Source organism: Orycteropus afer, unplaced genomic scaffold (genome assembly GCF_000298275.1).
Source record: "Orycteropus afer afer isolate SDZICR_OR568_19922 unplaced genomic scaffold, OryAfe1.0 scaffold00043, whole genome shotgun sequence".
Lineage (NCBI taxonomy): Eukaryota > Metazoa > Chordata > Mammalia > Tubulidentata > Orycteropodidae > Orycteropus > Orycteropus afer.
The window spans coordinates 5593225-5608190 of NW_006921630.1; the positions used below are offsets into that span (position 1 = coordinate 5593225).

The 14966-nt window shown below is 37.0% G+C and overlaps 1 protein-coding gene across 1 annotated transcript in view; it reads left to right on the forward strand.

The window, feature by feature from the left end:
* The window catches only part of AXDND1 (axonemal dynein light chain domain containing 1), a gene marked incomplete at its 3' end in the record, with an annotated part of 381147 nt that overhangs the window by 329461 nt on the left and 36720 nt on the right, over positions 1 to 14966 (forward strand). The window contains 2 exon segments of the mRNA XM_007937629.1: positions 6501 to 6700; positions 7525 to 7618. Of these exon segments, the coding sequence (XP_007935820.1) occupies positions 6501 to 6700; positions 7525 to 7618 (294 nt within the window).

Sequence of the window (14966 nt, forward strand, 5' to 3'; positions counted from 1 at the left end):
TATGTATATATATATATATATATATACTCACAAGATTATCATTTCTAATGCTCTTCATTCCTTTATGTAATTTGATTTTTCCATCTGCTTTCATTTTCCCTCTGCCTGAAGGACTTTTTAAAATATTTTTTATAGTGCAGGTCTGCTGGTCATGAATTCTTTCAGCAGTTGGATGTCTGAAAATGACTTTTGTTTTTGAAAGATATTTTTGTTGAATATATAATTCAAGTTTGACAGATTTATTTTAATACTTTTAAAATATTGCTTCATTGTCTCCTTTCTTACATTGTTTCCTACTAATAATCTGCTCTCATCCTTACCTTTCTTCCTCCATGCATGTCTTTTTTCTTGAGCTGATTTTTTATTTTATTTTATTTTTTATTGTGATTTGAGTGAAAATTTACAAAGCAAATTCACTTCTTTTTTATTGTCATCTGGGTGGAAATTTACAGAGCAAATTCACTTTCCATACAGCAGTTCACATACACTTTGTCACAATGACATTGACCACAATTTACCACAATGCAACAGCTCTCCACCCACTTCCTTCCAATAGTTACCTCTTCCCTGTGTCCATCCCTCCATGCACTCCTGCCCCCTGAGCTGTCTCCCTGTGCATAAACAGCTCTTCTTTCTCCCATGATTGTTCTCTCCAAGGAGCATATCTACCTTAGGTAAATGTTTAACTCATATGCCTATCTTTTGTTTGGCTGGACACCACAGGTGTGGGTTCAATTCCAGACTTGAAGGGCAGCTAGGGGCCATAGTCTCAGTGGTTCCATCAGGCTCTATCAGACCAGCCTGGTTCTTGGGCTGATTTTAAGATTTCTTGGGTTCCTGTGTATCAGTGGTTTTGAGCAATTTTATTATGATGAGCCTTGGTGCAGTTTTTCTTTATGTTTTTATGCTTGAGTTCATCGAACTTGTTGGAACTTTGGGTTTCTAATTTCTAAAAAATCAAATATGGAAACATGTCAGCCATAATTTCTTCAAATATTTTTCTTTCTCTCTCCTGCCCCACTTCAGGGACTCCAATGAAAGGTATATTAAGTAATTGAAGTTAGCCCACAGATGCTCCTTTCATATTTTTTTAAAATTATTGTTTTTCTATGTATTTTATTTTGGAGAGTTTCTATTGCTGTGCCACCACTCATCTGTCAGTTTGTCATACTGTGGTGGCTTGTCTGTTGCTTTGAGGCTGGAGGCTATGCCATTAGTATTTCAAATACCAGCAGGGTCACCCATGGTGGACGGGTTTCAGTGGAGCTTCCAGACCAAGATAGACTGGGAAGAAGGATCGTATCATCCACTTCTGAAAAAAATTGGCCACTGAAAACCTTAAGAATAGTAGTCAAACACTGTCAGGTATTCTACTAGAAAACTTTTTGAACAGCAGTGAAACATTTTCTGACATATTGCCAGAAATTGAGCCCCTAAAGTTGGAAGGCACTCAAAATACAATTAAAGAAGAGCTGCCTCCTCAAAGTAGAGTTGACATTAATGACGTGAATGGGAGTAAAGCTTTTGAGACCTTCATTTGCTGATGGAGCAGGACTCAAAATCAGAAAAAAACAGCTCCAAACATTAATCAGAATGTGGAATGTACAAAGTTTGAATCTAGGAAAATTGGAAGTTGTCAAAAATAAAATGGAACACATAAAGATTTTTATCCTAGGCATTGGTGAGCTGAAAGACTGGTATTGGCCATTTTGAATCAGAAGGTCATATGGTCTATCATGCCAGAAATCACAAATAGAAGAGGAATGGTGTCTTGACATCACATTCATCATCAAAAAGAACATTTCAAGGTCTATCCTGAAGTATAATGCTATCAATGGTAGGATAATATCCATATGCCTACAAGGAAGACCACTTAGTATGACTATTATTCAAATTTATGCACCAACCACTAAAACCAGAGATGAAGAAATAGAAGATTTTTACCAACTTCTGCAGTCTGAAATCGACCAAACATGCCAACAAGATGCAGTGATAATTATTGGTGATTGAAATGCAAAAGCTGGAAACAAAGATGCAACAGTTGTTGGAAAATATGGCCTTGATGATAGAAATTACACCAGAGATTGTACGCTATAATTTTGCAGGGCCAACAATTTACTCATTGCAAGCACTTTTTTTTTTTTTTTTTTTCAGCATCATAAATGCTAACTGTACACAGGGACCTCATCAGATGGACTACACAGCAATCAAATCAACTACTTCCTTGGAAAGAGATGATGGAGAAGTTGAATATTATCAGTTAAAACAGGTCCAAGAGCTGACTGTGAAAATGACCATCAGTTCTTCATGTGCAAGTTAAAGTTGAAGCTGAAGACAATTAAAACAAGTCCACAAGAGTCAAAATACAACCTTGATTATATCCCACCTGAATTTAGAGATCATTTGAGGAATAGATTTGATACATTGAACACTGATGACTGAAGACCAGATGAGTTGTGGGATGACATCAAGACCATCATATGTGAAGAAAGCAAAAGGTCATTAGAAAGACAGGAAAGGAATAAATTATCAAAGTAGATATCAGAAGAGACTGAAACTTGCTCTTGAATGGAGAATACCTAAAGCAAATGGAAGAAATGATGAAATAAAAGCTAAACAGAAGATTTTAAAGAGCAGCTCAGGAAAACAAAGTAAAGTAGTATAATGAAATGTGCAAAGACCTGGAGTTAGAAAACCAAAAGGGAAGAATGCATTTAGCATTTCTCAACCGGAAATAACTGAAGAAAAATATCAAGCTTCAAATTACAATATTGAAGGGTTCTATGGGCAAAATATTGAATGATGCAGGAAACATCAAAAGATGATGGAAGGAATACATAGAGTCATCATACCAAAAAGTATTGGTCAACATTCAACTACTTTAGGAGGTAGCATATGATCAAAAACCAATGGTATTGCAGGAAGAAGTTCAAGCTGCACTAAAGGAATTGGTGAAAAACGAGGCTCCAGGAATTGACGGAATACCCACTGAGATGTTTCAAAAAATGGATACAGTGCTGGAAGCACTTACTTGTTTATGATAAGAAATTTGCAAGACTGCTTCCTGGCCAACTGATTAGAAGTAATCCATATCTCTGCCCATCCTAAAGAAAGGTGATTAACCAAATGTGGAAAATATTGAACAATCTCAGTGTCACACACAAGTAAAATTTTGCTGAAGATAATTCAGAAACGGTTGAGTAGTACATTGACAGGGAAATGCCAGAAGATCAATGCAGATTCAGAAGAGGATGCGGAATGGATATCATTGCTGATGTCAAATTGATGTTTGAAGGCAAAGAATATCATAAAGCTGTTTACATGTATTTTGTTGACTACTTAAGTGCATTCAATGGTGTAGATTGTAACAAATTATGGATAACATTACGAAGAATAGAAATTGCAGAACATTTAACTGTGCTCATAAAAACATGTAGATGGATCTAGAGGCAGTTGTTCAGATAGAACAAGGGGATATTGCGTAGTTCAGAAATGGAAAAGATGTGTGTCAGGGTTGAATCCTTTCACTTTACCCATTCAATCTGTATGTTGAACAAATAATCTGTGAAGTTGAACTATATGAATAAGAATATGGTATTAGGATTGGATAAAGACTTATTAACAACCTGCAATATGTACATGACACAACCTTGACTACAGCCCTCAGTGTGGATTACTCTTGAATGTGAAAATAAAAATTATTGCAGCTGAACCAATAAACAACAACATAATCAGAAAAGAAATTTATATTATCAAGGATTTTATTACACTTGGATCAATAATCAACATCCACGGAAGTATCAGTCTAGAAATTAAACGACATATTGCATTGAGCAAATCCGCTGCAAAGACTCAAAAGTTTAAAAAAGCAAACTTGTCACTTTGATGACTAAGGTGTGCCTGACCCAAGTCATGACCTTTTCAGTCACCTCATATACATGCAAAGTCTTGACCATGAAAAAGAAGACAGAAGTATTGATTCATTTGAATTGTGGTGTTGCCAAAGAATACTGACTATACCATAGACTGCTGGAAAAATGAACAAATCAGCCTTAGAAGAAACACAGCCAGAATGTTCCTGAGAAGTGAAAATAGACTTCAGCTTGCTTACTTTGGGCATGTCATCAGGAACAACCAGTCACTATAAGGACATTGTGTTTGGTGAATTGAAAATTCACTAAATTGGTCAGTGAAATTGAGGGAAGCCATTAATGAGATGGATCGGCAGAATATCTGCAAAAATGGACTCAAACATATCAACGATCATGAAGGTGGAACAGGACCAGGCAACATTTCCTTCTATTATGCATAAGGTTGCTGTTTCAGTTCTCTAGTGCTGCTGTAACAGAAATAGTGGATGGTGTCAATAAACAGGAATTTATTCTCTTACAGTTTTAAGGGGCTAGAAGTCCAAATTCAGACTGCTGGCTCTTGGGGCTGGGTAAAGACCCTTGACCTTGGGCTTCGGCTCTGCTTCTTATTCCAGGCCCACTGGAGCTAGAGGCTTCTCCTAACTCAGCTGCTGCCTGCTGAAGCTGGTGAACCCAAGGTCAGCAGGTAAAATGGCACAATTCCAAGATTGGTAGATAACACAGGAGGCTGCTGGATCAAGTTCAGGAAAAATCCCAAGATCAGCAGGCCACTGGTTATGAATACTCTGTCAAATGCAGAATCCAAATGTGCCAAAAGTGAGAGACCTCTCTGAAAGCTTCTTCTTTTGTACTAGAAGCAGGCCATGCCCCAAAGGCAGCTTCTTAGCTGCTTACAGCAGATTCCGCCATGGAGTTGATTCCCAACCTTATCATGGGCAATCACTACATCCAGCTGCCCAGCCACTCAAAACCACAGCCCAGCCAAGCTGACACACAACCTTAACTACCACAGTTGCCATAAATTGGAGCCGACTGAACAGCAACGATTAATTGCATGACTCTGAGATTGCTATTTGAACTCTCCATGTAACTTTAAAATGAACATCCATTTCTATTTATTTCCTAGGGATAGTCTAAGGATTGATCAATGTTTTATATAAGCAAAGTGAATTCTTTCAATGGTATATAATCCAGACCTTTGATACATGAAAGAACAGTTAGGAATTTATTTAATTGAGAAGCAGCTGGGGATAAAACCAAAACCACAACTGGCGAAATATGTAGGAAAGATATCTTTGACTTGTGACAGAGGCAGTCTTTTTAAACTCTTACTCAGGAAGGGTTGACCTTTTTCCTGATGTGTTAATTTAGGTATAAAATACACTAATCAATATTGGATTAGGTCATTAACAACTTTTCCTCCTGGATTAAGAGACAAGAAGTTTGGGCTGTAGTACCATTTGGGCTACCAAGTTTGATTTTTATTTGTTCATTCAACCAACATTTATTAACCACTTACCCTCTATTAAGTATTATGTGTAGTATTGAGGGATAATTATGGTTCACAGGATAATAGAGGTTAATTGGTTAATTGTGAAAAATTATAATAGAGGTATGTACAAAGTGCTATAGGAATATGGGGAGCAAGTTAATGCAAGTGGAAGTTAAAAAATCTCTTCAGAGTAGATCATGTTTAAGCCTAGGAGAATACTTAGGAACTCACCAAAGAAAGGGAGCAGGACATTCAAAGAGTATGACATATATGATGTTTGCATTTCATGAAGTTTTCTGCATTTTGTTTCTGGAATCCAACCTCAGCAAACGATGTAGTGCATAGGCTCCCAGACTTCCTCAGGTCATAGTGCCCTTCGTGCCTCAGTGTTCTTATGGCGCTGTTAAGCCAAAAGAAATACCTCACTGGTTAATTAAATAGATATGTGCAAACAACTCACTAGATGTTCATGTCTTAACAACATAGTAACTGTTTGAAAAAGTGAATCCATAAAGGAAAAAAAAAGACCTTTTATCTCATTCTCATAGAACCAAAATAACTAATGAGATGTGTGTGCTTTTTGGGCACTGTGCAACTACTGAAACCCTGGAATCAAATTGGACACCACCACCTTCATTGTCTGTCCCATATTGACTTTCACACAGTACTTGTTTTTAGCATGGCAACTACTGATACAGCCAGATTCAAAAACAGGATGTCATGAAAAGGAGTGTGGTGCATCAAACATTGAAACTGAGCTGTTAGGTGCAAGATGAGTCTGACAGATATTAAACATCATTGTATTTTCCTTGAGAATTTGAAGTCCCATGGCATACCTGTGAGTTCACGGTGGTACCCTGGGATGCCCTAGTGTACAATTTGGAAACTGAGGCTTTCATGGGTTAATAATACCCTTGACCAAGTTAAAGAAGAGGAAGAAAGTAGTTTAATGTAGTAGAGTGAGCAAAAGAAAATACCATTACACTATCTGGGTAGTCATGATTTAATTTCATTAAGAACTATAGTATTGTTGAAAGTTAGACATAGGTATGATAATAATTTCTATTTCTAAACTTGGTAATGGTTTTACTGTTACATTTATTAAAAATAGGTCATTTGTATTATTTTTTTAACAGATGGATGAATTGCATATAACTATGATCCAGTGGATGGTAAATTTGCTGATTTTAATGGTACCTGACTGTACTGATGAAGACACTCTCCCATTGTCTGAGGAGAAAAGTGCTGAGACACGTGATATAAATATTGCAAAGTTAGAGCTAGATGTAGTTGCACTGGCAAGAAAGTTGGCTCAATACTCCAGCTATTTGACCAGGTGAAACTGTCTGCTTATTTTACTGCTGTCCTTTTGAAGATTAAATGTGACATAAAGCAGAAAAAAGAAAGGCAGTGATGTAGCTGCAATAAGGGATTGCTGGAAAAAAAAAAAAAAAAAAACCTGAAATAAGTATTAGTTTAATTTTTAAACTAGCTTCAACAATGTGCCCATTTGGAATATGAAAATTTGGCACTGGGATTATTTTGAAAATAATGTTAGCATAGGAAGGGTGGAAAGTGCCAATGTGTGCAGGGGTAAGAATTAGTAAAAGACAAAAAAAAAAAAAACCCACTTGCTTGAATAAATATTTACATCTTACACTTTTGCCCATTCTGGGGGTATTTATGAAGAAGTTTGCTATGTAATTCCATGCAAAGTTGAGTGTGTGTTTGTTTTTGTCCTTCACTAAATGCAACCAAAACATCTCTTCAAAAAGAAAAAACAAACAAACAAAAAAAAACCTTGTACATGAAAAGCTAAAAGATTCACACCAAATAAAAATGAGGTCTGAAAAAATGTCAGTTTATTAACCAGGATGGGAATTGCCACTATAATGACTTGAAATTCAAGAAGTAGCTTTTACACCAGGTAAAATCTAGCCAATTTTTTCCTTTATTTCAAATCTGAACCAGTGGCCAAGACTGAGAGGAATGAAGGTGAGGAGAAGGGCAAGGGTGAGAAATTGGCAGAGACAAATTATTTTCCTTAATGAGTCAGTAGCTCAATTATTACTATGTTAAACTTCCGCTGAAGTTTAAACAGTTAGGAGAGGAACCAAGAATAAATAGGTCATGCTATATGTGTGTGTGTTTTCCCCCAAGCTGTTGCAGAGGAATAGTAGCAGCCATGGCTCTGAGTAAAGCTCAGTTAGAAAAAAAACCTACTTCAGAACTTCAAGAGCTGGATAATATGAAGGTAATAACTCTGTCTTCCCTTAGTTTTGTTATTCATTTTTTTTGTATTATTCTTTATACTGCACTGCACATATTTAAAGTGTACAATTGATAACTTTTAAAATGTATATCCTCCATCTGTTAAATGATCACTACCATAAAGATAATGGGCATAACCAACCTCCAAAGTTTCCTTGTAATCCGTAGTAATTCCTCTCCTCCCAGTCTCATTCTGTCCCCAGGCAATGTCTGATCTACTTTCTAACACCAGAAACTCTTTTTCATTTTCTACACTTTCATATCAGTGGTATCATATGGCATGTCCTCTTTTTGTCTGACTTCATTACTAGGCTTAATTATTTTGAGAGTCATAGATCTCATTGCTCGTATCAAAAGTGCATACTTTTTAATGCTGAGTAGTATTTAATTGTATGGATGTACACAACTTATCCATTTCTTGTTCATGAGCATTGATTGTTTCCAGCTTTTTACCATTACATTAAAGCTTCAATGAATATTCATGCACAAGTATTTGAAAGGATCCAGTGGCTACAACAGTGGGCTCAAACATAGCGACGGTTGTGAAGATGGCACAGCACTGGGCAGTGTTTTGTTGTGTTGTACATAGGGTCTCTGTGAGTTGCAACTGATGGCACCTAACAACAACAACATACTTTCTTCATTCATGGATAAATATCTGGGAATGGAATGACTGAGTCATGTGGTGCAAGTATGTTTGAAATTATAGTTGTATGTCATTGTGAATCAATTTGCATTTCCTTAATGACCAATAATGTTGAACATCTTTTCATGTGTATGTCATCTATACATCTTTGGTGACGTATCTGTTCAAGTTTTTAGCCTTTTTTTAAAAAAGTTTTATTGTAATTTGGGTGAAAGTTTACAGACTAAATTCATCTTCCATACAGCAGTTCACATACACTTTGTCTCATGACAGACTGCAGTCTCCCACAGTGCAACAGCTTTCCTCCCACTTCCTCCCCATAGCCACCCCCTCCCTGTGTCCTTCCCTCGCATGCATTCCTGCTCCCCGAGCTGTCTCCCTGTGCACACACAGTCCTTCTGTTGTCCCATAATTGATCTCTCCAGAGAGTGTATTTACCTAATGTACATGTTCAGCTCATATGCCTGCCTTTCATTTGGCTGGAAGCCACAGGAGTGGGTTCAATTCCAAACCTAAAGGGTAGCTAGGGGCCATAGTCTCAGGGGTTCCACCAGGCTCTATCAGACCAGCAAAGCTGATCCTTTTTTTTTTTTTTTGAGTTTTGTTCCACATTGTCTCCCACTCTATCCAGGATCTCCTACACAGATCCCCCTCCAAGTGGTTGACAGTGGTAGCTGGGCACCATCTAGTTCTTCTGGTCTCATAGTCATGTAGGCTGAGGATCACATGGTGTACCAGTCCCTTGGACTAATTATTTCCATGCATCTTTGGTTTTCTTCATTCTTCTTTGCTCTGGACGAGGAGAGACCCATTGTTGTTCTTATATGGCTGTTGCAAGCTTTGAATATCCCAGTCGCTACTTGCCAAAGTAGGATATGGAACAATGTCTTTGTGTAGTATATTATGCCAGTTGAGCTTGATGTCCCCTGTGACCATGGTCCTGAGCCCACAGGTCCAACTACTTGCTCCCTCTGGGTAGCTAGCTATATTTAGCCCATATTTTTGGGGGGTTTTTATTCTCTTATTATTGACTTGAGATACAAGACCTTTATCAGATAATGTGATTTGCAAATATTTTTTCTTAATCTGTAACTTGTTTTTTCTTCTCTCTTCAGTATCTCTCAAAGGTAATTCTTAAGTTTGATGAAGTGCAATCTGTTATTTTTTTTTTTTCTTTTATGGATTTTGGTGTCATACTTAAAAGAAACTTTGCATATCCCAATGCCACAAAAATTTTATCCTCTCTTTCTTTCTAGAAGTTTTAGGCTTTATATTTAGGTATATGATCCATTTTTAAGGTCCTTGGGTGGTACAAATGATTTACTTTGAGGTATTAACCAAAAGGGTGGCACTTCAAAACCACCAGCACCAGCACAGAAAATAGGCCTGGTGATCTGCTTCCGTATAATATTGTTGTTGTTGTTAGGTGCTGTTGAGTTGGTTCCAACTCATTGTGATCCTGCATACAAAAGAACCAAACACTGCTCAGTCCTGCTCCACCCTCACACTCATTGCTACATTTGAGCTCATTGTTGCAGCCAATGTGTCAGTCTATCTCCTTGAGAGTCTTTCTTTTCTCCTCTGACTCACTACTTTACCAAGCATAATGTTCTTCCCCAAGGAATGGTCCCTTCTGATAATATGTCCAAAGCACATGAGACGAAGTCTATCATTCTTGATTCTAGGAAGCATTCTGGCTATACTTCTCCCAAGACAGATTTGTTTATTCTTTCAGTAGTCAATAGTATATGGAATATTCTTTGTCAGTACAATAATTCAAAGGGATTAGTTCCTCTTTGGTCTTCCTTATTCATTGTCCATTTTTTGCATGCATATGAAAATACCAGGCCTTGGGTCAGGTGCACCTTAGCCCCCAAAGTGACATCTCTGCTTTCTAACACTTTATAAAGATCTTTTGCAGCAGATTTGCCCAATTCAATACATCATTTGATTTATTGTCTACTGCTTCCATGGTGGTTGATTGTGGATACAAGTAAAATGAAATCCTTGACAACTTCAGTCTTTTCTCCATTTATCATGATGTTGCTTATTGGTCCAGTTGTGAAGATTTTTGCTTCCTTTATTTTGAAGTGTAGTCCATACTGCAGGCTGTAGTATTTAATCTCCATCAGTAAGTGCTTCAAATCATCTTACTTTCAGCAAGCATATTTGCCAACTGCATATTTCAGGCTGTTAATGAGTCTTCCTGCAATCCTGATTCCACATTCTTCCTCATATAGTCCAGCTTCTTGGATTATTTGCTCAGCATACAGATTGAATTAGTATGATGAAAGGATACAACCCTGATATACACCTTTCTTGATTTTAAACTATACAGTATCCCCTTGTTCTGTACCAATGACTACTTCTTGGTCTGTGTACAGGTTCCTCATGAGCACAATTAAGTGTTCTGGAATTCCCATTCTTCTTAATGTTATCCATAATTTATGATCCACACAGTCAAATGTCTTTGCATAGTCAATAAAACACAGGTAAACATCTTTGTGGTATTCTCTGCTTTCAGACAAGATCCATCTGATGTCACAGTGATATCTCTCATTCCATGTCCTCTTCTGAATCTGGCTTGAATTCCTGTCAATGTACTGCTGTAACCATTTTTTAATTATCTTCAACAAAATTTTATTTGCATGTGTTATTAATGATATTGTTGGATAATTTCTGCATTCTGTTGGATTACCTTTCTTTGGAATGGGCACAAATTTGGATCTTTTCCAGTCACTTGGCCAGCTGTCTTCCAAATTTCTTAACATAGAGGAGAGAGAGCTTCTAGTGTTGCACTTGTTTGTTGAAACATCTCAGTTGCTATTCTGTCATTTCCCAAAGTCTTGTTTTTCACCAGTGCTTTCACTGCAGCTTGAACTAACTCCAGGTTTTTGCACATTTCTGTAATACTTTATTATACGTTGTCTTCTTGAGCTGCCTTTTGACATCTTCTCTCCAGCTCTTTTACTTCATAATTTCTTCCATTTGCTTCAGCTACTCTTGGAGTTCTGTTGGGACTGTGGTTAAGGCATTATTCACTTTCCAACCAAAAGATTGGCAGTTCTAACCCACCAGATGCTCCACAGAAGAAAGCTGATGCAGTCTCTTTCTGTAAAGATTTACAGGTTGGCCAGCTCAACAACTCTCGGTTGGAACTGACTTGATGGCAGTTTTTTTTTTTTGTTGTTGTTGTTGTTGTTGTTAGCTACTTGATGTATGTTCAACAGCAAGTTTCAGAGTCCTTTCTGGCATCCATTCTGATCTTTTCTTTCTTTCCTGTATTTTTAATGACCTTTTGTTTTCTTCATATATGATTTTATTGATTTCATCCCACAACTTACCTGGTCTTCAGTCATAGGTGCCTCAAATCTGTTCTTCAAATGACCTCAAAATTAAATTGGAATATACACAAGGTCATATTTTGGCTCTCATGGACTTGTTTTAATTTTCTTCAGCTTCAACTTGAACTTGTGTATGAGCTATTGATGGTCTGTTCCGCGGTTTGTTCCTGGCCTTGTTCTGAATGGTGATATTGAGCTTCTCCATTGCCTCTTTCCACAGATGTAGTTGACTTGATTCCTGTATATTCCATTTGGAAAAAACCATGTGGATAGTTGCTGTTCATGTTGTTAAACAAAGGTATTTGCAAGGAATAAGTCACTGGTTTTGCAAAATTCTATGATGAGATCTCTGATGCTGTTTTTAACACCAAGGCCTTATTTTCCAACTACTGGTCTTTCATCTTTGTTTCCAAGTTTCACATTCCAATCAACACTAATTAACAATGATAGCATGTTTGATCAATTTCAGACTGCAGGAGTTAGAAAAAATCTTCACTGCCTTTATCTTTGGCATTAATGTTGGTGTGTAAATTTGAATAATAATTATATTAATTGGTTTTCCTTATAAGTATATGGGTATTACTGTATCACTGACAGCACTGTTCTTCAGGATAGGTTTTGAAATTTTCTTTTTCAAAATGAATGTGACAATGTTCCTCTTCAACTTGTCATTCCTGACATAGTAGACCATATGATTTTCTGATTCAAAATGGCCAATACCAGTCCATTTCAGCTCACTGGGTGTTACCCAGGATATTGATTTTTATGCATTCCATTTCATTTTTGGCAACTTCCAATTTTGGTAGATTCATACTCTTACATTCCAAGTTCTGAATATTAAAGGATGTTTGCAGCTGTTTCTTCACATTTTCAGTTGTGCCACATCAGCAAATGAAGATCCCAAAAGCTTTATGCCATCCATATATTTAAATTCTACTCTAATTTGAAGAGGCAGCTCTTCCATAGACATTTTTTTTAATGCATTCCAACTTGAGTTCGTCTTCAGGCAGTATATCAGACAGTGTTCTGCTGCTATTCTTAAGGTTTTCACTGGACACTTTTTTTAAAAAAATGTACTCTTTCTTCATTCTTCCCATTCTATCTTAGTCTGGAAGTTCCACTGAAACCTGTCCACCATGGTGATCCTTGTAGTGTTTGAAATATCATTGGTATAGCTTCCAGCATCATAGCAACATGCAAAGCACCATTGGACAGTATGACAAACTGACAGACCAGGGGTAGTCTGTAAAGATTACAACAAAGAAAACTGTGTGGAGCTCAGTTCTACTCTGTAACATATAGGGTCTCCATGAGTCAGAATCTACACAATGGCAGCAGGTACAGGTGTGATCCATTTTGAGTTAATTTTTGTTGTTCTTGTTTTTGGTACCAGGTATGAATTTAAATGCATTTTATTTATTATTTGGATATCAAATTCTTTAGCAATATTTGTTTAAAAAAAAAAAAAAAAAAAAAAGACTATTCTTTCTCTACTGAGATCCCTTTGTACCTTTGTTGAAAATGTATTGATCATATATGTGTGGGTTTTATTCTGGACATTCTGTTGTTTTCTCTTGATCTATTTGTCCACATTGTTGGCATTACTAAACTATTATGGTTACTGTATGTCATTAATAAGTTTTTTTTGTTGTTTGTTTTTTTAATTTTTATTGTGATTTGAGTGAAAGTTTACAGCTCACACATACTTTGTCTCAGGAGCTCTGGTAGCATAGTGCCTAAGGCACTTGACTGCTCACCAGAAGGCTGGCGGTTCAAACCCACCAGCCACTCCTCGGAAGGAAGGTTGGGCAATCCTACTTTCGTAGTGATACTGCCTCGGAAACCCAAGGAGGGGTCGCTATGAGTCGGGGCCGACTCGACGGCAAACAACAACAACAACAACAACAACATACTTTGTCTCATGATATTGACTGCAGTTTCCCACAATGCAACAGCTCCCTTCCTGCTTCCTCCCCCATTTTCTCTGTGGGTTTTTTTTTTTTTTTTTTTTGTCTTTTCCTGTTCTGGAATTCCGGTCACACCTAAGTTATTCCTCTTGATGTGTCCCATATAAATCTTAAGCTTTTTTTTTTTTTCATTCTATTTTCAGATTGTTCCCTTGACAATGCACCATTGAGAGATTTGTCTTTAGTCTCAGTAATTTTGTCTTCCACTGACTCAGTTCTCTTCCTTTGCCTTTTCAATGTGTTATCTTTTTCTGAAATCTTCTGGATTTCTATCTGTGGCTTTTGTATACTTTCTATTTTTTTTTTAATTTATTTTTTCAGTTTTTTCTTAATATTGTTTTCCTGAATTCTTTTAGAGTTTTGTCTGTGTTTTCCTTAATTTTGTCTGTATTTTCCTTGATCTGTTTTTCAATCTGTTAAAGGTACCTAAATAAAAATCTTTTCAACTCCTTATCGGGTAGCTCTACTGTCATTTCTTCCTCAGGAGGTTTTCTGACTCTGTATGTTGGTCCCTTGTTTATACTAACTTATCTTGCTTCTTTGTGTGAACTGAGGTTGTCAGTTGTCTCTGATATATTGTAATGTCATTGTATTTGTATTTAATTGGTGATTGTATATTGGTGTTATTTGCCCAGATTTTTTTTCTTTGTTTTATTTTGTTTTGATATATCTAGGTGAGCAGGGTTGGTGTACTACTCTTTTCACTAGTTTGGCAGCACTTAGGCAATTACCACCAGTTTCCTGATGGGTGTGATAGAGCATGAGAATGTGTGCATAGTTCTGTCTTTGCTGTTTGTGTAGAGCAGTTGAGGGCATGTGGGGCTGGTTTTGGCCACTGGCTATCATTGATCAGAATGACAGTTCTGATTGTTGCAGAAGCAGGTAATGGCCATCATTCAATGGCTGAGGCTGCAGGAGATGTGGATACTGTCAATACATGTTATGATTGCTTTCTCCAGCCTAGTGGGAGAAAAAAACAGCAAAAATATATAAATAAAACCAAGAGAACAAAAAATACAAAAAGCACAAACAACCAACAACAACCACAAAAAGAAAGAAAAATAAATAAATGAAAAGAAGATGATAGCGAGTAGCGACTGGGATCTTAAAAGCTTGCAAGCTGCCATCTAGATACAACAATGGGTCTCTTCTCGTTCAGAGCAAGAAAGAATGAAGAAAACCAAAAATTCATGGATAAAATCAGTCCTAGCAACTGGTACACCATCCAATCTGCAGCCTATATGACTATGAGACCAGAAGAACTAGATGGGGCCCAGCTACCAATATCAACCACTTGGAAGGGGATCTATGTAGGAGATCCTGGATAGAGAGGGAGACAATGTGGACAAAACTCAAAATCATTTGGAGGAAAAA